We start from the raw sequence: 27,513 nt of genomic DNA, 5'->3' as shown, positions 1-27,513 counted from the left end.
AGAACATACAAGAAAACAAAGTTATGAAAGCATACACAAATAAGCGATGAAAGTTATTGGATTGATAATTCGATGCCCAGCGTTCCGTCAATCTGCAAAGAACTAGAAGTTCAAAGGTTTGTTAATGTGAAAGAGCTCGCCCCGTTTCGTGTCGTCTATTAATACAGTTGTCAGAACATGCGAACTCCACATTAGCATTAAGAGACGAGACTGAATATTATCTACGGTGTGCGCTTTCATGGTCTGACCGGTTTTAGAGCATAGTCTATACTAATATTATAAAGAGGATAGATTTGTTTGTTTGTGTATTGAATATGCTCCGAAACTACTGAACCGATTTGAAAAATTCTTTCAGTGTTTGGAAGTTACACTATTCCCGAGTGACATAGGCCATAATCTTTTTTGAAAAAATTAAGGGGTCCTTACTAAAACTCAAATAATATAACCCAAAGTGTAAAAAAATTACCTAAAATATTCTTTACATGGCGTGCCTTGCGAAAACTATTGACGATAGAATAAAATAATAAACTACGACTTTGTACTATAAAAATAAGAGTAATGGAAACCTATTCACCCACCAGCATGTTGTTCCTGATCTAATATTGATCTACGTAAATTTATAGTTCACCTTGAGACGCGAAGTCGCTGTATGTGAAGTCTACTGGTGGTGGGACATCTTGTGAGTCCACACGGGTAGGCACCACCACCATGCCTATTTCTGCCGCGTTGTACGATAGAACTGAGACCTTACTATTCATGTCTCGAAGTGGGCGGCGTTTACGTTGTATATGCTTATGAGCTCCGGTTACTACTTTTACGGTTACTACTAACACCAGGTGGGCCGTGAGCTCGTTCACCCATATAAGCTCTAAAAAGTTGCAGTTTATATAACGGCTATCCAAAGCTGAGTGAACTGCTTCGTTGTCGAAATAGGTATGACGGTTGTACCTATCTGTTATGGCCTACAAGATACCCTTGCACCAATAGACGCCAGTTGGTGATTGCAGTATTGGTTTACCATTCTGTGGACCATAGCCGCCTTTTACGACATCCGTTGGAAAAGATGGGGCGGCTATTCTAGGCACCACACATCCATATCTTATTTCATTTTAGCGTTCCAGCAAGCCTTCGCTATTTGAGCTATTCGATAACAATCAAAACGTCCATTATTCGGTTTTATATTTGTCAAAGGAAATTATATGAATTCACGTCATACTTAGATAAATTTAATGTAATTATTTTAATAGTAAACTCAATTACGAGGGTTGGAAACTCGGGACGTTTCGAGCACGCGAACCTGTGCACGCAACAAGTGTTTTAATTATTTTTTTGTCTATGAACTCTTATCAACAGGAAAATTATCGTAATCAATAAAATGAAAATTGTGTCAATTATTACAAACTACTAAGGCACTTAATATCTTAGTGTTTGTCTGTTGATGACATCATTTGATTATTTCGAATACAATTTTTGGGATTCATTCGATTAAGTGTTTTTAACTATTTTCACTACCTGACATCATCTGAGAAAGAAAAATGGCCGTGAACATATTTCATGTTACCAAATATACAAAAATTTTGATTTGTGTTATTTATGCTTGGTAGCCGACATAGCCCAACGGTTTGCGACGTTGAAGTGGTAGTGGGCAGGGCACGTTGCTCGTGGAACGGATGGCCGTTGGGGCCAGAAAGTTCTTGGGTGGCGACCGCGTATCGGAAGACGTAGCGTGGGTAGGCCTCCTACAAGATGGACCGACGACCTATTGAGGTTCGTGGGGACCCGCTAGATCCAAGCAGCGCAAGTCTTTGTGGCGAGGCTTGGGGGAGACCTATGTCCAATAGTGGACATCTGTGGGCTGAGACAATAGAAAAAAATGCTTTATCTCGTCGGGAATGATTGCACGGTAAAAATATATGTAGTATTTTTTTATAGGCAACATACGCCCCAAGTGACGGCGAGAGGTCAACGCTGTATAGACATCGGTCGTAACCACGGGCATAACCAACCCGCTACCTGCTTTATTTGATGCAAACTAAATAATTAATTTTAATGAATCGTGTGTTGTATCGCCTGATACACGAGTCCAATATTAATTGTCATTATCTATAAATTTATAGAGTCGTTGTTAAAATCAATTGGCAAACATGAATAGTGAAGTTGTCTTTGTTTGAACATCAGTCAGTAATCCGAATGTGTATTATTCAATTGAAATGATTCCTTCATTGGTGTAGTGACTGCTGAACTACAGTATCTAGGTTGGATATGTGGTTGTTGATATCGATATAAATTTCGTAACTAAAACATTTGAAATTTAGAGTCTTCGTTCAGCACCCAAGCAATAAAAAAATAAAAAATAAAGTTGTATTTTTTGTATAATATATGTTTTTTTTATATATTTTTTTATTGCTTAGGTGAGTGGACGAGCTCAGAGTCCACCTGGTGTTAAGTGGTTACTGGAGCCCATAGTCATCTACAACGTAAATGCGCCACCCAACTTGAGATATAAGTTATAAGGGTCTCAGTATAGTTACAACGGCTGCCCCACCCTTCAAACCGAAACGCATTACTGCTTCACGGCAGAAATAGGCAGGGTGGTGGTACCCACCCGCGCGGACTCATAAGAGGTCCTACCACCAGTGTTTCTAGTACAAGTATGTAGTGAATTATCATAACATTTATAATATGAATAAGATAGCAATAAAATGCTGCAAACTCAGAAATAAGTCGATTCGCTAATTAAACATGCCATTCTTGACACTTCACGAACAAAGACAGGACACCTCGAAAATAACGAGCAGTATTACACAAAGAATACCTAACAAATCCTTAAAAAATGTTATTTCTCGTTAAGTAAAATGTGGCTGACCTTATGAATAAGTAATAAGGTCACATTTTGCGTGACATGTCCTCCCAAATGCACACCGCTGAGCGCCCCATGAGATAGTTATGTAAACAAAGTACTATTACATTCATACATACGTCTGCCTTGAGTACTCGTGTGTGAAAAGGTCGTGTTATTTTTTACAGTCGCAAAGCCAGGTACTTTTATATACATAGCTACGAAAATAAGTGACATTACAGAACTGTTGCCGAATATTGTTTCTCGGAAAAACGACTGTTCGACTTTGACCAGCTAATTCCTATCTTCTCATAAATTTCTGATTCCAAGGTCCATTTCACTTTTCCGTTAATCCCGATCTTTGAGTCGTTGACCATCGCCTGAGACTACGCGGGTGCTATTTAATCTATTTTCAATTTCTGTATTATTTTGAATAAAGATATTGATCTTTCGTTTCGCTTTTAGCAACGTATGAATTATCCGGAGCCAAATATTACCTTGGTAAGTAACGACGCTTCGAACAAACCTGGGGAAGTTAAATTAGGACGATCAAATAAAAAATTATTTTGATGAAGTTGATGAATAATTTCTTTGTATAAGATTGGTTGAGGCTCACTTAACTCACGATTTAGCTAATGTTATGTGATCAGTCCAAAGATATCATAAACCAATGCCATTGCTAACATTACGAAGTAAAGTTATTTCCGATTTATAAATCCAACGAATATAATGATAATTATATAAAATATATAAAATAAAATGATTATATTAAAAAATAAAGTTCCCTATTTAATATGGATAATAAACCAATGTATCTATACTCGATAAACTTAATAGCCAAACAAGACTTTCTTGCATCAGCCTCGAGCAAATCTATAGTAGTTATAGGAAAAATAGCCAGCAAAGCAGGAGGAAAAAGAAACACATGGTTGCGGTCTAACACTAGATCCACCATCTTTTCTGAGTAACTGAAGACAGAATGAGATGACACCGCATCGTTAGGACCAAATTAATGGATGGAGGTGGTCATGACGCTCAGACATGAGGAGCACAACTGAAGGAGTATTCAACTAAAACTGCATGTACATATTACATGTATATGTCATGGTAGCCAGACAAGACGTACATTCATAAAGAGCATATTCAATTTTAGTACAATCTATAAGGCAGCTCGTAGCTAAGTGTTTCAGAACTAAGATCTGATATTTCGCAACTGCTCTCTAGACATATTATTATATGTGAAACCAATTTTTATTATTAAAATATCTAAAACTAGCTTTTGCCCGCGACTTCGTCCGCGTGGAATAGTTACTTTGGCATAACGCTAAATTTTAAGGATAAGGTAAGAATATCATCTTTATAAAAACACTTTCACAAATAATGCTTTATTTTAGAACAAATTTGGTTAGCATAAAAAACGTTATAGTGAGCCAACCTTACCATATAAGCATATGCTGTCGCGGACTTTTTTTAGATATTTTAAAGGGGAACAATTCTGTCATACATTATTTTAGCGAAAGTTTAACCGTTTCCGCAGCGCACGCAGCGGAAGGTCTCAAAAGGGAAAAAACCCCGATTTTAAAACATTTGTTACTGGTGCTCTGCGTGATGTTTCTCAATAAATGGGCTATCTAACACTGAAAGAATTTTTCAAATCGGACCAATATAACCTGAGATTAGCGCGTTCAAACAAACAAACTCTTCAGCTTTATAATATTATTATAGACTAGCGACCCGCCCTCGCTTCGCTTCGGAAACATTAAAACACACATAAAACAAAAAAAAATAATAAAAAAAAATAAAAAAAAAGTAGCCTATGTTCATCAGGGACAATGTCGGCTTCTAATGGAAAAAGAATTTTTCAAATCGGTCCAGTAGTTTCGGAGCCTATTCGAAACAAACAAACAAACAAATCTTTCCTCTTTATCTTTATATAATATATATAAAATAAAATAAAATAATAAAATTATTATAGATTAAGCTTTCTTAAATCTAACGGTACGAAATGTGAATTGACTCGTATAGCATTATGAACAGTCTACAAGATCTTCCGATATAGATCTTTCTTTAACTGACTTATTTTAAAACTGCGTGCTGCATTTTAAACGCTATAAAACAAGTGTTACACTTTTCATTCCATTTCTCTTGTGTAGTTGGCACCGATCCAGTTTCAGACAGTTCGTTTACCCGTGCGCGATCTTCCGGATGCATTGCAGGGGAGTATTCTCAAGATCGAATTCTGATTTGGACTAAAAAATATTGGATTTCAAATAGGACATGGGCTTTAATAGTTTTAATCTGAATTCTGATTTGGGCTAAAAATATCGGTATTTGGTTTCAAATAGGACATGGGCTTTAATAGTTTTAAGCTGAATTCTGATTTGGGCTATAAAATATCGGTATTTGGTTTCAAATAGGACATGGGCTTTAATAGTTTTAAGCTGAATTCTGATTTGGGCTATAAAATATCGGTATTTGGTTTCAAATAGGACATGGGCTTTAATAGTTTTAAACTTCATTCTGATTTGGGCTAAAAAATATCGGTATTTGGTTTCAAATAGGACATGGGCTTTAATAGTTTTAATCTGAATTCTGATTTGGGCTATAAAATATCGGTATTTCGTTTCAAATAGGGCATGGGCTTTAATAGTTTTAAACTGAATTCTGAGTTGGGCTAAAAATATCGGTATTTGGTTTCAAATAGGACATGGGCTTTAATAGTTTTAATCTGAATTCTGATTTGGGCTATAAAATATCGGTATTTGGTTTCAAATAGGACATGGGCTTTGATAGTTTTAAACTTACTTTTTTTTATCGCTTAGATGTGTGGACGAGCTCACAGCCCACCTGATGTTAAGTGGTTACTGGAGCCCATAGACATCTACAACGTAAATGCGTCACCCACCTCGAGATATAAGTTCTAAGGTCTCAGTATAGTTACAACGGCTACCCCACCCTTCGAACCGAAACGCATTACTGCTTCACGGCGGAAATACTTTGGTAATTACTTACTTACTTAGGTTTTTATGCGGTTCACGATTTGTAGATGTGTGTTAGTCAGACGAATCATAAGGCCTTTGAAACTTCGAAAATTATAAATGAAAATATTGAAACGTTAAAGACTGACATCCAGAAAAATTCCAAGAACAAATTTACCATATTAAGCTGATTCGAAAACTCAAGTCATATCATTATAGACGTTTCGTATTCATGTTCTCTTGTATGTTTTTCTCTGAAATCAGAATTCTGTAGAATTCTTCGCCTTTAAGTAACGAATTTATGACATCGACTTACAAATATTTTGCTGTGTTTATTATTACGAGTGCTTTATCAAGTTTTCGCGGGTTTTAGGTAACGCTTTCCTAAATCTATTCTTTGATGACACGCTATGTATAAAAATCTTCTAGACTCCAAGATGTTGCTAATACAATGCTTCCTTCAGTTGTAGAGTTAATCAAAACTGCTTTTACTGTTTAATCGGTGACCACCGAACCTCTAATATATTTGAAAAATCGAAAATAATTTAATGACAATAAAAACGCGAGCTTAAACCATAAAAGCGGTTTTAATGAGGTTACTAATATATATTTTTAATTACTGCATCGTTATTATTAAACTACAGAAATATTACAACATACAAATCTGACACAAAATGGACATGATTTTGTTTATTCTTTCACAATGAGATGACACATTCGTGAGTTTTGAAATTACATAAAAATTCGTGAAAAAAAATTAAGTAATGAACATTAATATAAAAATGTTTTTATTTATATTGAATTTTAAGGCCCAAATATGTGCCTATGCCTTATATTATTATATGTACAGCATTCGAGATCTCCACGCAAATCTCTCGAATAAGCCCTCATGCCGTGTGCAAAGCACACTCGAGTGGTTTGACCGATTTCTAAAACTGGTGTCGACATTTTGTTTTCTATGACTGCGTATAGATAATGCTGTAATCCTTTTTATCAACACGAATTAGGCTATGTTTATCTAATTTTGGGAGGAGATTATCGGGCTAGTGCTTTTCGATATCGTGTCAAAAGCTATGATGATGTAACTAGTTGTAGTTTTTTTTATAGTTGTCTGAATGAATTTGGTAAATCTAAATTATGTTAAAGTTGAATTTGTACGCCTTCCTCCTTGAATCTCTCTGAACTACTACTGAGAGCTGTTCCGACAGCCAGTGGTTGGAGTGTTACGGATTATATGCAAAAACCATGCCGAATCTCGCAACACAGTCAGCTTTACATACATTACCAGTTCATGAAATATGATAATGAAAGTAGAAGTTTGTATTTATGCTTAGTATATCTGAATCGTTTTTGAATAGGAGTGCTTTTCATTCAGCATATAGTTCCAGCTTGGGAATCGCTTAAAATAAGGTAAAGAAAAAATCTATGCGCATGCGAAACCCATACGAAAATGTTATGGACGAATTTCAATAAAAGGGAAATCTCAAATTTTTTCTAAATTACTCTGTCCTAATTTACATTGTCACTTTTAGATAGCTGGTTTTATCTGAGATTGTAGAGGTGATGTGCATCTTCCTGCATGTCCTGCATCTTTCCGCGCTAACGCAGTAAAGCATTCCGGTTTAATAAATAAATAAAACTATTGTTGAAATTTCAGCATCATGTCTCAAACTGGGTAGCGTCATGCACATTGAAAGCCTATGGGCTCTATGTCACTTAACACTTTTTTTTATTGCCCTTGTTGGCGGACGAGTATACGGCCCACCTGATGGTTAGTCGTTACCGTCGCCCATGGACTTCAGCAATGCCAGGAGCAGAGCCAAGCCGCTGCCTACCAGATGCACAGATGCAGAATTATCTGCGCGCATAGAGAATCAAAAAGCTATGTATATGTATCAAAGCAGCTGCATTACCTCAAGCAGATCAGGGTTTCCGGTTACAAAAATGCCTATCCGAACTTGCAGTCACTTTCGGGACCGTGTCACTTTTGATAACGCAAAGTACTCAAACAAACAATAGACGTCAATCATAGATGTCTAGCACTAATGCCGGTATCGTGTTTGTGCAGAGCCCCCACGGACATCGCCGCAGCAGGACGGGGGACTGGTGGGGGCAACGCCCCGCTCGTCTGTAGCTCCACCCGATCCCTCACCTACGTTCCCGACGGTGAGATTTTGAACAATGCTATACCTTGTTATTGATATGTTCCTATTTCAAAGTTACATCGTATTTCGTCTGTTTCGTGCGTGCTTGAAGCTGGCTGAAAATGTATTTAACAAAACTCTGCTTTTGTTATTGTTCGGTTAGGTTATACCACGTTTACTGCTAAAATTTACTCGTGGTAGGACCTCTTGGGAGTCCGCGCGGGTAGGTACCACCATCCTGCCTATTTCTGCCGTGAAGCAGTAACGCGTTTCGGTTTGAAGGGTGGGGCAGCCGTTGTAACTATACTGAGATCATAGAACTTATATCTCAAGGTGGGTGGCACATTTACGTTATAGATGTCTATGAGCTCCAATAACCACTTAAAACCAGGTGGGCTGTGACATCGTCCGTACATTAAAGCAATAAAAAATTAAAAAATATAATCTGAGTTTTACTTCCGATAATGAATTTAACAATTGTCGAATGTCTTCAGTATCATAACGTATTTTTCATTCATTAAACTTAATTTAATTTATTGCTTTATTTTTTTGATCTTTATCAGCTTTATAAAAAGTATATTTTAGAAAGTCTACATTCATCATCAGCCTGTATCTCTCCACTGCTGGATGTAGGCCTCTCCCATAGTCCGCCATTAGTCTACTAGCCATAAGTCTACATTACTTTTTTGAATATTTGTGTAGTTCACAAAATTGCGCGGTGGATATTAAAAGTAATTTTAAAAACATTATCAGAAGGAAAGTTGATTCTTCCGTTTTTATTTAAATATAACATATTATCTCTCGTTCTCTTCATAAAATTTAAAGACTATAATATCGCAGATACGAGGAGTGGAAATCGGAATCGTAGTTCTGGTGTTAATAGTCTGGATTGGAGCGATAGCTCTGTTTTTCAACCGATGGGGCAAGATAAGAATGCTGTTACCTTACCAGCCAGATTACAAGCAAGAACAACTCAAGGTAATTTTCTGATCGTTAAACCAAATTACACTTTATTGTTTTTTTCAATTAATGACATGCTTTTTTTGTTTATAAATATGTGCAAAAATAACAACAAGACCGAAATCGAATTAGCTTTGGTGATCCAATTAACTAAAGTCTATTAATATGATATACCTACGTGAAATGTAGTTTTAAATAAAAATAAAATTGTATACAAAATCGTGTTGACAGGTGGAACAGTGCCATTTGAATACAGCCACAACAGTTTAGGATTTAAATATGGTTTGTTTATTGAAAACAAAGTTTTCCATCGTATACTCACCTTTTTTTTGTATTTATCCCTTAATATTAAGATTTTATACCTACCATTTAATGTGTACCCGTAAATTTGAGTTCAATAATTCTAATAAAAATAGAAAAAAAAAACGTATAAAAGTAGTCGTATTTGTAATTAAATTAACGCTAATGTACTCGTAGCTTGATATGACATAATTATTTAGTAATTCTTTTAAATTAGTGTAATGCAATAAACTTATTCCCTAAATGAATTACTATAATAATAATATACGTTACGGTAGGTACCTATTTATCCTATCCAAAAAGTAACAAATATTGATTATTCATGTAATACAAATTTCAGTACTTCGTTTCGTAAGTTTAATAGTTATCGATGTTGTATTTAAAATAACAAATATACGAGAAACTTGCTTTGTAATTTGTTCGTCAATCTGCTTTTATCATTTAAGAAAAACGATGATACTTCAAAGCTTAGGTACCATAATATTCCGTTCATTGATTTCATGAATTAATTTCCCCATATAGGAAATAACATAACTTGGATCTAATAATAATGGTAATTAACAAACTACCATCTATTCATCTTCAGCTTCATACTTAGTTCAATTTTATCGTTTAAAATTTAAGTTAAAATTATACAGTAGAAATATCGAGCTAATTAAATTGAGCTCATTTGTTTACCGTGTGATGGTATTGTTACTGTTGTATGGTGTGTACGGTATATTTTTATAGTTTACTAGCGACCCGCCCTCGTTTCGCTTCGGAAACTGTTATTTATTATTGATTTCTCCACTATTTAATGGATATTATTATAAATATAAACCTTCCTCTTCAATCACACTATCTATTAAAAAAAAACCGCATCAAAATCCGTTGTGTAGTTTTAAAGATTTAAGCATACATAGGGATATAGGGACAGAAAAAGCGACTTTGTTTATACTATGTAGTGACTTGAGAAATTAAAGTTGTGTTAATAACGCAGGTGCCGGGAAGCAGTGCATTGGCGGCAGCAGCGGCTGGAACGACTTGTGGGGCCCATTCTGCATCTACAGCTTGTTCGGTAATTATTGTTTTTAAATTAGCTTCATTTTTCATTATAACATTTATTTCGCTGCCTTCTTGTTGATTAATTTCAAAGCTATTAACCTAATACTAGCGGTCTCGCAATAGTCGAAATTCGACTATAATTAATTGAAATTATGAGCTTGAACATTATTAAGGTTATATTGTCAAAGTCTATTATACTTTTATAATCACAGATTTCGCCAAGACTACACTATAGACAAATAATAATAATATAACTCTTTATTTATATAACACCTTAATATGTACAGAGTAAACTAATAAAACAAAAGTCGGTGATATAAATCGGTGGCCTTATCGCTGAAAGCGATTTCTTCCAGGCAACCTTGCAGGGAGAGGAATAAGTTAACTGGACGGTGCTATATCTTAATATACTTACATAAAAATATATACTTAAATACCATGTGAAAAATATTAAAAATAATATTAAAGATAAACAATATTAACCTATTTTCAATTTGACCACAGACTTTAAGCATTAACTAAAGTTTGACAATAAACAAAGAGTATAATATATACGTATGTGTGTGTGTCAAATACATGACAGAGTGTGTAATGTTTTCTTTATTGATTTAACGTATATTTTATGCATTATTTAAAAAAAAAATTAGCATTGTGCACTCCTTCTCTATATTCTCTATAAGTGTGGAAAATTTCATACTCCTCTGTCCGCGCAATTTTCGTAAAAAGGGGTACGAAGTTTTTGCTTCACGTATTAATATATAGATAGCCGTGAACTCTCGACTAGCATTAGTGTGATGACAAACAAATGGATGAATTATATGGTTGCTGTAAATCAAACGTTATCTAAGCACTTGAAGTTTAAAGGTCAGCCATAGTAATGAATTTACCTAGAATTGCAGTAAAACAATAGCGTAATCCCTCTTACCGCATTGCAGCATTAACGTTCGAAGGCCGCTAAAAATCCTGCAGCAAAAGATATATTTAGATTTTCGTGGTTTTAATGACTTGCCGAAACGCCCTTTCGATTCTAACTTTCCGTGTCACATTGAAATTGGGCGTTTGCCGTAAACTTTTATGCTTTTGTAAGAGTGTTCTAGATCATTTTGGCCGAGGAAATTTTCTGAATAGCCTGATTAATCGTGAAAAGTTTTCAAATTTACCCTTTAGGCTTAGTTAACTATAGAATTTCTTCAATTCAGATCCTCGGGCTATTTTGTACGGTGCCCTGAAAATTTAGTCTGTTCTTTTTTTTTAAGTTTAAGTTTGGCGTCCATTAGAATAAAAACTTTTCAGGAGCAACTAGCAATTTGAGTGGATCCTTTTAGTATAAAGCATCAGTAAACTTCATTACTTACTAGGTAATACTAGATATACTATCTTTATTGTATTTACGAATCATATTTTATATAAGTTCGAACATGCTATTATTATGGATAATGACGATGACCAGTTCCGATGTTAAGTATTTTTAACAAAAGTATGTTATTTAAGATATTTCTCAAACATATTCAAAATAATAAAAACAAATGTCATCTTTTTGCAGAACCATTTCTTGTAACACAATCTTTTCCTTATAATTTTACGAGGTTCGAAATGTGAGAACTTTTACGAGTAAGTAAATGTGATGGGTCCTTATGTCTATACAGATGTCTCGAGGAATATTAGATTGCTTAACGTTTTATTGATGCAGTAAAATATCTCGTAAAACTTGCGTTATTCTACGTCTATTGCACCGATAAGTGCGGTCAGATTTTGAGCTAGATTCTCTCGATTTGAATATAAACGACATTTTTATGACCGGAAACGGGCAGACGATTTTACGACCCGTCTTTTAGAGCAAGTCCGTATATATGGTTACTGCTTAATATCGGAAGATACTTAAGGTATGTAAAACGGAGTGAGTTTCCTTGCTAAAGAACGGGTAACAATAACTATTGATAGCGGAAGTTATATGCAATATTGAGTTATTTATATACTGGGCACATACAGACACTGCTTCTAGGGTGTGTTATAAGCCTGTAAGTGTACGGAGCACCATACATTGCCGTGAAGCAGTCAAGCATGTCAAAGCAGGCTTAGAGCGAGACGGCCATTATGTAACACATTTGAAACTTTCATGTCAAAGTGATATAGTATGGGCTTTGGTATATTGATACCAATGGACCGTTGGACCATGAACTCATTCATCAATCAATAAATTCAATGCAAATGCAATGCGATTGGCAGCGACTTGGCTCTGCACCTGACATTGCTGAAGTCCATGGGCGATGGTAATCACTCACCATCAGGTGGGCCGTATAGTCGTCTGCCTACAAGGGCAATAAAAAAATATCTTCTTTTTATTGCTTAGATGGGCGGACGAGCTCACAGCCCACTTGGTGTTAAGTGGTTACTGGAGCCCATAGACATCTACAACGTAAATGCACCACCCGCCTTGAGATGGGTTCTAAGGTCTCAGTATAGTTACAACGGTTGCCTCACCCTTCAAACCGAAACGCATTACTGCTTCACGGCAGAAATAGGCAGGGTGGTGGTACCTACCCGCGCGGACTCACAAGAGGTCCTGCCACCAGTAATTACGCAAATTATAATTTTGCGGGTTTGATTTTTATTACACGATGTTATTCCTTCACCGTGGAAGTCAATCGTGAACATTTGTTAAGTATGTATTTCATTAGAGAAATTGGTACCAGCCTGCGGGATTCCAACACTCGTGCATCGCCACATACGAATGCACCGGACGTCTTATCCCTTAGGTCACGACGACTTCTAAATACAATCAATTTTTCTAATGCAATATATCGGTGCAATAAAATAAATGCCATCAATACACCAGGGACATTTTTATTTTTTGGTATAGCATTAGTATGCGGTGAACATAAGTATAACCAGTACGTGAAGTCTCATACTTCAAATAGCTGATGTTGTCTGTAATAATAACCTCACAATGTCAATTGTGGAATATGAAGCATTCTACGTTATTGTAATTCTTACTTTTACATGTCTTCTATGACGTATGTTTAGGAGATCAGTTTAATAAAAGGCAATGGAACGAGTGTGCCTCTGTTATTGCCCATAACCACATATTATGTATTATACTTTTTGGAACGAATTTCCTTATGGGACGATGCGGAGGGGTATCCTAACCGAGAAAAAACGTCCGTAACGTAAGATTTTTATTAGTAATGCACACAGTGTACGACTTAACTTTGTAATAACGTACAAAAAATAACATATTTTTTTATCATTCATTGACCACGATCTCAGAATGTTCGTTTGCGCAATACACTAACTCTTATGCAAACAACCGTGAATGAAGTGTACCACAATAAGTTCACGTTACCGAATGACCGTGGGTTGTTGCGAAACCTCCAGTTTAATTTTCTTTATACCTCTAATAGAACTTAAAATTAATATTTTTATAATAAGGAACTTCGTTCCTATCCGGTGTCCCACGCATCTTTTTTTATTGATTATTTGGAGAGCAGAAAAACGCCATTATAAAACTCTCAGATTTCGGACGAAAACACAACGATTATTTAATTTTGATTCTACTCATCTTTTAACTATTACTCAATAAGTACACATTTGTATTATTCGTCTTCACTTTAAGTATATATCTACTACGCATTTAGTAATAACGTCAATTAGGACCAACTTCGCCGAATTTATCAAGTGGCCCGCTCGGTTCTCACGGTATAATTACATGAAACATGTATCATTTTAACGATAATTGAGTTCTTGTTTGAAGGGGAGCTCTCGATGAAAAATGTATACCCGATCGTTGGTTGGAAAGAGCCCAATTTAAAATCGATATTTACTCCGTTCGTAATGTAGGTATGGTAAGAATGGAACGTATGAAAAGAGTGAGGAACGAAGCGTTAAGATGTGAGTGAAAGAAAACGGAAAGAAAGGGAGAAGAGAATATCAGAGAAAAGGAAGATGGCGGACGGTTGAAAAATAAGCAATGCGTACATAATAAAAGTGTTAATTAATTTTAAATTATTATTATTATAACAGAAGATTTTGGAACAGTGTAACTTTTATTTTATGTGCTGCGATTCCTAATTCTACAGTAATATATTTTGAACGTAATAATAACAAGGTTTTGGTATATTTGATTAAATTGATTCTATAGCTGTATTCTTTTAATATGCAAGAATCATATGTATCTTTTAAACTGGAAATCGATAATAATTAGTATTTTATTTCCTTTTGCAAGTGGTCGACATAATTTAAACTTTGGCGGCTAAATATTGATATTTAAATTATCTAGGTAAAATCACACGTGCGTACCAGAAGTTCTTGAACGAATAAGATCTAGCTCAACAAACCGCGATCCTCTTATCTTATGGGCTTGCACATTTTTAGGTAAATGGGATAAGGCTCAAGGCTATAATTAATTCAGAGCTGTGGTGAGTGATTCTAAAAGATAACATCGTTTTCAGCCTCGTCATTATGAAGTCGTCGTAGCCTAAATATTAATATGCACAGTGCATTAGTACCAAGTATTGCGACGGTACCGGTGCTCAAATCTTGCAAGTAGGTACCAATTTTTCTAATGAAATACGTACCTACTTAACAAATAGCCACGAATGACTTCCACGGTGAAGGAATAGCATCGTGTAATGAAAATCAAACCCGATTAATCGATCATATCGTAAATACTGGAGGTAGGGCATCTTATGAGCCCGCATGGGTTAGTACTACCTTGTTTATTTCTGCCACGAAGCAGTAATGTGTTTAGATTTGAAGTGCGGGTCAGTCTTTGACTGTAAAAAGAAGACGTAGAACTCATATTTCATGGAGGGTGGCGGCATTAACGTTATTGATGTCTTTTGACTCTTTTTTTAAATTGCTTAGATGGGTGGCTGACCTCACAGCCCACCTGGTGTTAAGAGGTTACTGGAGCCTATAGACATCTACGACGTAAATGCGCCACCCACCTTAAGATAGTAGTAGAGAGAGTTCTAAGTTCTCAAGTATAGTTACAACGGCTGCCCCACACTTCAAATCGAAACGCATTACTACTTCACGGCAGAAATAGGCAGGGCGGTGGTACCTACCCGTGCGGACTCACAAGAGGTCCTACCACCAGTTAATGATGTAAATACTTAACACTAGGTGGGCTGTGAGTTCGTCCACCCACTTAAGCAATAAAAAAATATATAGTGATATTTCGAAAGGCAAATAGAAACTCGTTACAAGCGAGGTCAGGCTTGGAGTATTTACAGTTGCCAATGTCCACTCATCTGCACTCCTAATATTTGCTGAACCCTTAAAATGTCGCCATACTATTCCAGGTGCATCGTATTTTTAATTGAAATTTCCAATTCAATTTAAATATTCACCGTTATTCGGATTCGCTTTTTCTTAACTGATAGGTACTGAAGCAGAATTCGCCTAACATATTGATAAAATTGAGTGTCACTAAAATCTTATTTTAATTGTTAGCTATATTAGAGCGCATGAGAGGCGCGGACATTGGCTTTTAAGTTATTGAACAGAAAATTTTGGTCGCCGTTGCCGAAACCGGCTTGGAACCGTGATGATGATGATGGTGATTTTCATCATTATCAATCAAAAACAAAGTAGATCATGCCAATTGGATTAAAAAAAAAAGCGTACACTTAAATTCTGAGCTTCCTCTTGACTTCGGTTAAGCGATTCAAATAAAATATTCGCTAAGCTAAAGTGCGTTTTCCAATTCGGCTAATTAGATAATTCATTCATTAATATTCTACATCATCAGTCGCAGACCGCTAATTGTTGCGTCAATCAACTTGGATTGATGGGATCCCTTCAACTTGTACACCGAATTACTTCGTTGTTAAACAACTAAATCAGCTTGAATATTTTCAGACTTTATTTGCGAATTTCTTTTTAGTCCATGTTCAAAATTCATGTACTGCTCAAAATGTTGCCTTATTAAATAGATTTGTGAATTAAGTATTTGTATCCAAAGTGTACTTGTTTCTTCGTTACTAAATTAAAAGTCAAAGTAATTAGAATAGAAGAAGAATATTAGTGATTCTTGCCTAATGAACTTTGCCACCTATGTTTCCTTTCTATGCCGATCAGGGATGAGTCTAGTAAAAAAAATACGAATGGGACTCGAAACACTTAGAGGGCCAGGGCTTGAGCGAGATCCGCCTCCATGACCTGCGCTCGACGGCGGAGGGCTTGTGTGTCAACGACGTCGATTGACCACTCCGCCATGGTGTGGACGAGGAGATCCTGTGCCCTGGCGGAGTGGTTCAAATTGCACTGGAGGAAGCGGTGGACGCAACCCATTACGGGGCTACGTCCATCGCTCCCTGGTCTGTCCCGCCCTGCGGCTGCTCTGGTGCCGCGGCGAGAACTGACTCACCGGCTGCCCTTTTTGCAACCGGTTTCCTTTTCTTTCCGCCCCTCCTCGTTTTGGTTGAGGAAGGGGCGGATTTGCACGCCGGGGCCATGGCCCGGTGGTCGGCCTTCCTTTTAGCCGCGTCGCACAAGACGCAGTGCGGCGCGGCTGTCGTGCAGGATGCAGCCTTGTGCCCCGGCTGGCCGCAGCGGTCCAGTATAGAGGGGCAATTGGCGAGGCCGTGACCGGTGCTGAAGCACCGAAGACAACGCCACGGCCTGGCATCCTGCAGCTGCACATGAGCCACTACCCAGCCCACGCGCAGCCATCCTGGGCTGTCGGAAGGCCGCCCCTGTAGAGGGGTGGCCAGGGGTGTCGCCGTTGCAATCGGGCAACGCGCCCACGCCGTCCGGGTTCCGGAGTAAGTTTCCCGGAACTCCCCGACTTTTAAGTCGGCGAGGGCGCAGTTGCCCTGAGACGCGATGGCCGCGGCCACCTCCTCTTTAGTCGTTCACTCGTCGAGGCCCGTGATTTTGAGTCCTCCCATATTCACGGGCCGCGCGATGCGCACCATTTCGGGGTCCGGCAGAATTTCTCGAAGCCGGGCCGCCAGTTTTTCGGCCGCAGCGTTCGTGTTTTCGCCGGGGCACTCTAAGAGACGGGCCCCGTTGGCCGTCTGCCGTACCTTGATGCCCCCCTCCACGCCGAGGACGTCCACATTTACGCCGCCGCGCCTGGGTCATCACCTCGTGGTAGGTGATACCCTTTTCTTATGCGGCCGACAGCAGCTCCATTACCACTGCAGCCGACCGCGGGGCGCGTGGCTTCCTTCGTCCAGTTCGGCCCCTCGGCTCCGCTCGACCCTCTTGGCGGGGAGCGGCAGCCGCAGGGGCGAGCTTGGGGCGCGAAGTACTTCAACTGCAGCCCGACCGCGATACGGATGCCTCCAGCCATGATATGGGCATCGACAGGTGGCCCTCTGGCGCCTGTGGAACTGAGCGATGTAATTGGATATTTTCTAAGATTGTCTCACGACCACAGCATTTTGATGCCATGATTATGGGCTTAGCTAGCTTTCTTTAAAACTCAAACATAAATCACACAATGTATCTTATTTCACTCAAGCTTACTTAAGAACAAAGCGAGTATCTTTACGATTATATGTTTTTTTATTATCTGTTTGAAATACGAGACGATTATATTTGAAGGAAAAATTATGTCATTCTGTCAAACGAACGATAAAAACCAAAGGAAATAACTGCCTGTTACGAAGTTGCTTTAGGAAATAACTCTTAGGGTAGCATTTAAGCATTCAAGATTTGAGAATTGCTATCCCATTATTTTTCCTCAAACGTTTCATTTCTGAAAGTAATCATAATGAAGTATACACGAGGGAATAAATATTATCAGCTTTCGAATAATAAATACAACAAAATTCCTTTACTTTGTCTTCGCTGGTAGCTGTCTCGATAATATGACGGGATTTTATTCCCGGGAAGATTCTGTAGGACGTCGTCTCGTGAGACACACCGTGGGCAACGCAAGCCGTGAAGTCGTCGTGGCCTAAAGGATAAGACGTTCGGTGCAATCGTATCTAGTGACGCAATGGTGTTCGGATACCGCAGGCGGGTACCAATTTTTCTAATGAAAAATGTACTTAACAAATTATGTACACTATTGACTTCCACGGCGAAGGAATAACATCGTATAATAAAAATGAAACCCGCAAGAATAATAATTTGCATAATTACTGGTGGTAGGAACTTTTGTGAGTCCGCACGAGTAGATACAACCACCATGCCTATTTCTGCCGTGAAGTACTAATGCATTTCGGTTTGAAGGGCAGGGCAGCCGTTGTAACTATACTGAGACCTTAGAAGTTATATCTCAATGTGGGTCACGCATTTACGTTGTAGATATCTATGGGCTCCAGTAACCACTTAACACCAGGTGGGCTGTGAGCTTGTTTACCTATCTAAGAGGTACCTTGCGCCACCTCACCACCAACCAAGCACCCGACGACCTCTATGGGAGCTGAGCGGGGAATTAGCGTACACATCGTCTAACCTACCGTCTACGCTGAGTACCCGAAGAAGGATTCCATTCCCGTTCGCGCCACTCAGCCTCACATAGCGCTATAACCAAGTCGCAAATCCTGGCCATAGCTACCCACAAAGTAAGGTCTTCTACGGGTGACGACCGTCCGCAAGGAAAAGTCCTGCCTATATCTATATCGCACACTGATGTTTTGGTTTACTCTAAAATCCTCCTGCATACCGCATACTGGCATTGACTTATCCCCCATAATGTTACTTATATTACTTTGCCCATTTTTTGCCGCGTAAACTAAAATAAACTTCTAGTAGAAGAGAAGCTGATGTCATTTAAAAAAAAAGCGGTTACGGAATTCAAATGTGAAATAATTTGATATTACAATTGTAATTATTTTTTATCGTCGCCTAAAACGTTTTTTTTTTTTTTTTTTTTTTTTTTCCTACCTATGCTGATAGCCTTGAGAGGCTATTTCAGCGTACCCTAGCTTGTGTAGGTGAGCTCGCGGGGCTCAAACCGGAGAATTGCTAACACCGCCCTAGCAAGAGCAGTGCTTCGCAGAATCTACCACCGGATCGGAAGCGCGACCCACTGAGAAGATCCGGCGAGAAACTCAGTGGGCTGTGTCTGAGAGTTAATTTACTCGTCGAGCCCTTCGTCGCAAGCGACGGGTTCGGCGAGGACGGTGACCGGTGCTTGTATTGCCTAAAAGCACCGTTAGTGGATCAGGAGGATCCGTGATGACGTGCTTTGGGCGACGTCGACGGTTTACCAAACGGTCTACAGGATCGGGTATGTAGTTTCCGGCGGCCACGACAAGAGGGTTCTCATGTCGTGCCGCCTTCTCAAAGTGGCGCAGCGATGCCGACTGTAGATACTTACTGACGGGGTCGAGCTCCAGGTCATCGTGGAGGTCCACGTTCCTCTGGAACCATGGTGCTCCGACGGCTATCCTGCAGAATCGGGATTGAATGCCTAAAACGTTGCTTACAGCTGACTCATTTAAGTACATCTTAACAAAAAAAACTAACTTAATGGTTTTACTCATATAACTTAAATGATCATTAAGTACAACATAAAATAAGAAAAAAAAAATACAAGCAAACGATCTTATCGTTAACTTTATCACCAAAACGCGTTATTCGACTGGTCCATTAGCCTTTTTTATTAGAATCGTAATTTTTTTAACATTTTCTTTAGTACTCGTTCATACAACTTAAGAAAAAAATTAGTACTTGATCACATAAAAAGCTGAACACAAAATTTGTTGTAACAAAAATGTTCACAGGAAATTAAGACAGAGACAGACTTGATAATAAAACATTCACGATTTAAATTAAAAGGAAAAACACTACTTTAATTTTTACTAGCCTAACCTTATCTATATATTAATACGTGAAGCAAAAACTTTGTATCCCTTTTTACGAAAATTGCACGGATGGAGGAGTATGAAATTTTCCACACTTATAGAGAATAGAGAGAAGAAGTGCACAATGCTAATATTTTTTTAAAATAATGCATAAAAGATACATTAAATCAATAAAGAAAACATTACACACACTACATACCATGTATTTGACGCACACACGCATGCATACTATTTATTGTCAAACTTTTGTTCTTGACGTCTGTTGTCAAATTTAGAATAGATTAAATATTGTTTGTCTTTGTTAATATTTTGTATAGTGTATATATATATAGTCTTGGCGAAATTTGTGATTATAGAAGTATAAAATACAATCATTATAGTGTACAAACTTACAATTCCAATTAATTATAGTCGAATTTCGACTACTGCGGGACCTCTAGTCTAAATAAATATTCTATATCGTAGAACTTAAGCATTATAAATTGTGTGGTATAAACATATCTTCGTTCAATACTTACTTTTAGATCTTCGATGACATCACTCAAAAATATCCCTTCTGCTTCCCAAAGTACCAACGATTAATTATGGAAATAAATTGAAAATAAAACAATCAGAATTAAACAGAAGAGTTTCGTCCAAAAGTTTGGGCAATAATGAATTCTCCTCAATGTTTTATATGGCTAAGCTACTGAGACATATTATTCTACATAATCTTGAGTGTAACAAATAAGGGAAGAACTTTCACCGAGCAAGCGTTTTTTCAGTGTATTGAAAATGTGGCCAGAGCGACGGCTTTTGTCGTCTCCGACCATATGGTGATTATCACTACACTCTCTCTTCGATCGGTCCCTCACTGCTGAGGATCGTGACTCCGTCCGATTTCGTCAACCAGATATCTCCATCGATTCCGCCCTGCAGCACTACACAATAAATACATTAAATCCTCTTAAAAATTTCCGTGAAACATAAATTTCCATTTTTTGTTGTCTTTGGTTTGACGATGAATAGGTGAAAAAAATCACAACAGTCCTTGTCGAGTATTAAATTATGAACCATGCTTTTCAGTGATTTAACATTGTCATTAACATAGCATTGATCGACTTTACGTGTCACCGCTCTCAATCATAGTCTAACTTTACCAGTTTCATCAGAATAATTAAACTCAAATGATAACTTCTTTTATCTTTGGCTTTCACGAGTAATAGACATTATTAAAACTACTTTAACTGTTTGTTTTCGGGATTAATTTATTCGTTTTGACTAAGGACTGACGTCCGTAAATTCGCAACGTCGAAAAATAATGAAATGAAGAAAGGAAAATGAAACAATGAAGGCGTTATAAACTTTTGGTAATTTTCCTCGGAAAAATAAAAAGTTCTTGATTTTTTTTATTGCTTAGATGGGTGGACGAGCTCACAGCCCACCTGGTGTTAAGTGGTTACTGGAGCCCATAGACATCCACAACGTAAATGCGCCACCCACCTTGAGATACAAGTTCTAAGGTCTCAAGTATAGTAATGACGGCTGCCCCACCCTTCAAACCGAAACGCATTACTGCTTCACGGCAGAAATAGGCAGGGTGGTGGCCCGCGCGGACTCACAAGAGGTCCTACCACCAGTAATTACGCAAATTATAATTTTGCGGGTTTCATTTTTATTACACGATGTTATGCCTTCACCGTGGAAGTCAATCGTGAGCATTTGTTGAGTACGTATTTCACTTGAAAAATTGGTACCCGCCTGCGGGATTCGAACACCGGTGCATCGATTCAACACGAATGCACCGGACGTCTTATCCGTCAGGCCACGACGACTACTTTTTTTACTTTGTTTTTAATTTGTTAAAGTAGACAAAGCGACAATACGTCTGTGCTCCATGTGACTGTTTGTCACTACTGTCCATCTTGTCATATTACGAGAATAAAGTCCCCGTAATTACAATGAAATTCAATATGGATAACTCTTTATAGGAAATATTGCTTTAAAGAAATAAGTACAATGATAACAACCTTTGCGAGTTTCCAGCTTGCACTACTGTGTTTAGGTTGTTGAATAAATAGCTTCCATTTAAAATCAAGCTAATTCTTTGGCTTATTTTCTGAATACAATAGGAAATGTATTATCAGCAATATTGAGAGCAGTAATAATTTATTATCGATAGACCTAATATAATCGAATTCATTCTCTGCTCTTTTGTTTATTTGATTACGGAATACATTTATCGCACACACGATTAATTGTACAATAACAATAACCAATGTTTTCCGTTCACACAAGATAAATAATCCGCTGATGTTATTAATGGATTATGAAGATCTGATCGCATGATTGTTTCCTTCGTCTATACATTATCTAAAACATAAAGGAAGGTATGTATGACTGTTTTCAAATAATTCTCGATAACTCCCAATTTCGATTTGCGGAAAGGGCGTCGCGATAGTATATCAGTCAACAAGGTTATTTAATTGTATTTCTTTCTTCTAAAAAATATTCGAAAATAATATGGCTTATGATCACTGTGCGAGCGTGCAAGAGATAACAAAAAGTTCTAACTACGCACATTCTTTTTAAATTCATTGATAATAAGGATATTAAGTGGGTTGAAATTAAGTTATCTACAATTTGAAATAAAACTATGTTGGGTCAGTAATAAAAGGAGAGATACTTTCTTTCATCTACTAGCGCGTGTAATTTGTTGCCTAGTGATTTTTGTCCACCTGATGGCTATCTGGAAGAAATCGCTCTTAGTCACCAAGACCGCCAATTGTATTATTTTTGTATTTAACGTTTTACATTTTTATACATTTTGTGTACAATAAAGCATACTCCCTCTCTCTCTACTTTTTTCTATATAATTTTACCTCTAAACCGATGTGACTTAAAACAACGCATACAATTAAAGATTCACAATGTGTGTATACAGTTTAAAATTTTAACAATCAAGTGATTTGAAAAAAACTATCGACCAATTTAACATAAAGATTAAAATTCGGTATTTTTCACACGATCTCACGTTGAATTAATATTGCCTTTTTATAATCGCTAGTTCGGTTCCACGTTGGAAGTTAATCGAGCATAAGTACCAATTGACCTGAAAATACAAGTAAAGCAAAATGGATCGAGGTCGGTTGTATTATAAAAAGTAAACGAGATAAATCCATATACGGGGTAATGTAATAACATGCTTGAAAAAACTCAGTGTCATTTAAGCCGTTTCAGAATTAACTTATTGGAACGATGTCTTATTTTGAGTACACTATACTTGTACATAGTGTCTAAATAATTGGATCGAATTTTAGTTGTAACTAGTTTGAATAGACTCTATTAGGTAATAATGAATGAGGTAGTAACGGCAGTCTATAGTTATCGCAAGATCTTTCGATCTTAATGTAATCAACGATCGCTAAGTAAAACCTATGCATTTGGTACGACAGGTCCGGGGGTACAATAATGTCGAATCAACTATAGTAACGGGTTGTTCAGAAACCCGCGTCCAGACCTCGTGTGACCCTGGGCACAAACCGAGGCAGGCGGGAGTAAAGTGATTAATAAAGTTTACTCTCCGCTAAACAGCGCATGTATCTTTTCTCGCTACCGTTTGGAGCATCGGGTCTCTTAACGATTACAGAAATGATAATACTCCATTCGGGAATTAGCTGAAGTTATCACGTTAATAATCGGTATGTTGTGAATAAATGCCCACAATAATTATATCCTCTTTGGATTTTATACTTAGCTCTGACTCTTCATCCTGATTCAGTTTGGAGATATTGAAAAAAAAAGGGTCGAAATATAATCTCTATATATAACAATGAATTGCTGTTCGTTAGTCTCGCTAAAACTCGAGAAAGGCTGGACCGATTTGGCTAATTTTGGTCTTGAATTATTTGTGGATGTCCAGAGAAGGTTTAAAAAGTAGATAAATACGAAAATGTTCGGAATTAAATAAAAATAACAATTTTGTTTTCCCTTTGATATGTCCCCCGTCAGACGGATTCTTTTTGTGTGCTTTAAGTTTATTTTATACAAAAGTTTAGGTTTTTTATTTATCGATTGAGGTACTACGAAGTCTGCCGGGTCAGCTAGTACACAATAAACTTCACGAGTATTATAACCTAATAAGGATATCTAGACCATGGCTTCTCGAACGAAGATGCCTACAAGCTCTTATCCACATAGTTCGTCTCAAAACTTATGTGACTAGTGATTAGAAGTATGGATTATACCTCGAGGAGACAGAAGATATTTAAGGTCTGAAATATTGAACCCGGGATGGAGATCGTACGTCAGGTGAAATAGTGCAGTCGTTTAGTGAGTAGGATTCCAAATTCTATCCCTTGAGCCCACGACCCGCTCCCAACATCTGCGGAACGTTTAGTCCCACATACCCGGCGCACCCCCTGGGTGCAGGGACCAAGTAGGAGGTTCGACTCCCGGCCCGAAAAAAGGGCCTGGAGTATCGGCTGGTTATATATGCCCAGACTTGCAAGACGTCTATTTACATCTCTCTTATCTCTACTTATGTAGGCTCAGATTTTATCTCAATGCTGAAACTTAGTTCTCATGTAAGACCGCCATCGACAAGCGCTTTAAGGAAATCATGGGCTTGGACACTACATTTTTTACATCAAAATTCACCATATGCCAAAAGAGAATATCTTTATGTACGTAAGCTAAGTTCGATTTCCGAAAAGACAATGTTATAAATTTCCGAAGTGTTGTTAGATCCTATCCAAAAGGGAGGTTGTGAGATCCTATTTATCTTGTCCTGTACACTAGGGGCTTTTCGTAATTGAGTGAAGACAAGACCAGCCTGAACAGATGGAGCTATAATATGATCTACAAAAAAGTAAAATAAAACATTTTCTATTTCATGTAAAGGTCCAAGACTAAAGTGTATAGCAATCAAGAATGAATCAGGTGTTATCCTTAAAAAATTAAGACTTTAACCTCCTGATTCGCGTGGCCTTCTTATTGACTCCAGTAATCACTTATTCTTACGGCAACCGTGATGAGCTCCTAATAACAATGAAATAAAATGTGGATTTGAAAGTATCAGAACCATTATTTTAATATGATACTTACTTACGACAATCCAATGAAGTTTTTAATTCGATTTCCAATTGAACTTTGCTTGTAAAACTGACTGGTAATTCAATTTCAAGCAGCGCGAACCTAATTGTAAAAAAGACTGCATCTGTGTCAATCAATATTTTTAGAATGTTATTAAAAACTACCATTAAAATGTTTGCTTTTTTCAGTTATTAAGGATACATAGTCTCATAGACAACGTTGGCAATTGAAGTCCTATTATAGACAAGTAGGTGTCATTACAGACTAGCATAACTATCATATTTTGACCTCAAGAAATTTTTAATGTGACTTCAAAATTCTTACCTCCAATATAAAGAAACAAAGTAGAGGTCTGGCATAAAGTAGGCAGTTGTTGAAGAACAAATAAATAAATTAATAAATAGATTTATTAGGTATTTAGACTGTAAGAATAAACAGTAGCAATGAAATGTCTATAATTAATTAATTTAAAGTTTATTTTGCTTCGTAATTATCATTATGGATGAATTATTTAGTAGGTTCGTGCCCGGGGCGTGGCGCGTCCTAGCCCCAGTGTGGTCAGAGCGCGGAGGGCCCAATCTCGGCGGTCCGTGCTGGAGTCATGGTCCAGGCGGCTGGCCGATCCTTCGGCTGGTCGTAGGACCGTCGAGGCGATTCGCCCGATTCTTGTGGATTGGGTGAATCGTGACAGAGGACGCCTCACTTTCCGGCTCACGCAGGTGCTCACTGGGCATGGTTGCTTCGGTGAGTTCCTGCACCGGATCGGAGCCGAGCCGACGGCAGAGTGTTACCATTGTGGTTGCGACTTGGACACGGCGGAGCACACGCTCGTTGCCTGCCCCGCATGGGAGGGGTGGCGCCGTGTCCTTGTCGCAAAAATAGGAAACGACTTGTCGTTGCCGAGTGTTGTGGCATCGATGCTCGGCAACGACGAGTCGTGGAAGGCGATGCTCGACTTCTGCGAGTGCACCATCTCGCAGAAGGAGGCGGCGGGGCGCGTGAGAGACGCACAAGCCCGCCGCCGTCGAGCGGGGGCCAGGGAGGCGGATCTCGCCCTAGCCCTGGCCCTCTAAGTGTTTCGGGTCCCCCTGATATGTCGGTCTGGGGTACGGCGAAGGGGGCCTAAGAAGACGACGTGCAAGCTGCTCTGCACGCGTTTTACGCAAGAGCATCCGGGTGATGGAAGGCCGGCTATCCTCGACCCACGCTGGTTCTGACCCAGCGGGGTATTTCGTAGGATAACCAATTCAAACCGGCGCCATCTAGGCGGGCTTCGGACAGCCTGCCGACCGAGAGGGCTGGTGGTCGTGGCGCCGACGATCGCTGGCCCGGCGTCCCGAGGGGGAGGGTGATGGGAGAGATGTGCTCCGCACTAAACGCTTCACTCTCCTCCCCTTGCCTTTTCATGAGTTCTGTCTCATGCGAGGGTTGGACGTTGGTTGTTGAGCGACAGGAGGTTTTAGTCGGTTCGACTCCGACATGCCCCACCCTCCATCCCCAGTGGAGGGTGGGAGTCCGGCGATTTCCTCCTGACAAAAAAAAAAAAAAAAAAAAAAAAAAAAAAAAAAAAAAAAAAAAAAAAAAAAAAAAAAAAAAAAAAAAAAAAAGGTACATCAATCATATATATTTATTTAACTCTCATTCATTTGAATGCAGGTTTACCATTATGGTGGTTTATCTTGTTTTAGAGAATTCTCATTAGTGGGGGCGTAGCGCATTAGTCAGATCCGGACTAACCTGGATTCCATCGTCTACGGTGCCCTCTTAGTTAGCAGACATAGAGAGAATGAGATGGCACATCGTGAGGACGAAAGTCATGGATGGAGGAGGTCCCGACCTTCAGATATGAGCAGTACGACTGAAGGAGGAGGATTGCCGTGAAACGAGCTGATTTTTTTATATTTTGAAATAAAAAACTAGATTATAAATAACATTTGGATCCAAAAATTCCAGTAACTGTTACGAAAAATTCAAGGTACAGCTAATCGTTGATGGAAATGTTGGTTTAGTTTCAAGATTCACTCATCGTTATGTTAAGGCGTTCTTCTTTTTCTCGACCTTATCCCACTAGATGGGGTCAGCACAGCTAATTTTTCCCTTCCATTCTTTTCTATCAGCCGACATCTCAACACTCACTCTTTTCTCTCCCACATCGTCATTCACACACTCCATCCATGTCTTCTTCGGTCGACCTGTTCTCCCTCTACCTTGCACTACCATTTCCATACATCTCCTAGTCACATGCATCTTCTCTCTACGCATCACATGTCCATACCAGGCTAACCGTCCGCTCTTTAATTTGTTGCTTGTGTGCGTTACATTTGAAAATGTTCATCTTATAAAGCTAATAAATAGTGGAGTGAGTTTTTTTTTTCTCCAACGGACAAGTTAAGATTGATATCGTCCGG

General features: G+C 38.3%; 1 protein-coding gene across 2 annotated transcripts in view; it reads left to right on the top strand.

Moving 5' to 3' along the window:
* LOC101739066 (uncharacterized) overlaps positions 1–27,513 on the top strand; it is a 158,774-nt gene that overhangs the window by 109,275 nt on the left and 21,986 nt on the right. For both annotated transcript variants that reach the window (XM_012688646.4, XM_012688645.4), the window contains exons 5-7: positions 7,886–7,983; positions 8,802–8,939; positions 10,201–10,278. In XM_012688646.4, the coding sequence (XP_012544100.1) occupies positions 7,886–7,983; positions 8,802–8,939; positions 10,201–10,278 (314 nt within the window). The remainder of the gene's footprint in view (positions 1–7,885; positions 7,984–8,801; positions 8,940–10,200; positions 10,279–27,513) is intronic.

The sequence above is a fragment of the Bombyx mori genome, chromosome 8 (assembly GCF_030269925.1).
Source record: "Bombyx mori chromosome 8, ASM3026992v2".
Taxonomy (NCBI): domain Eukaryota; kingdom Metazoa; phylum Arthropoda; class Insecta; order Lepidoptera; family Bombycidae; genus Bombyx; species Bombyx mori.
Note: the sequence above shows the minus strand (reverse complement) of the source record. Positions and strands in the feature narration are given on the sequence as shown.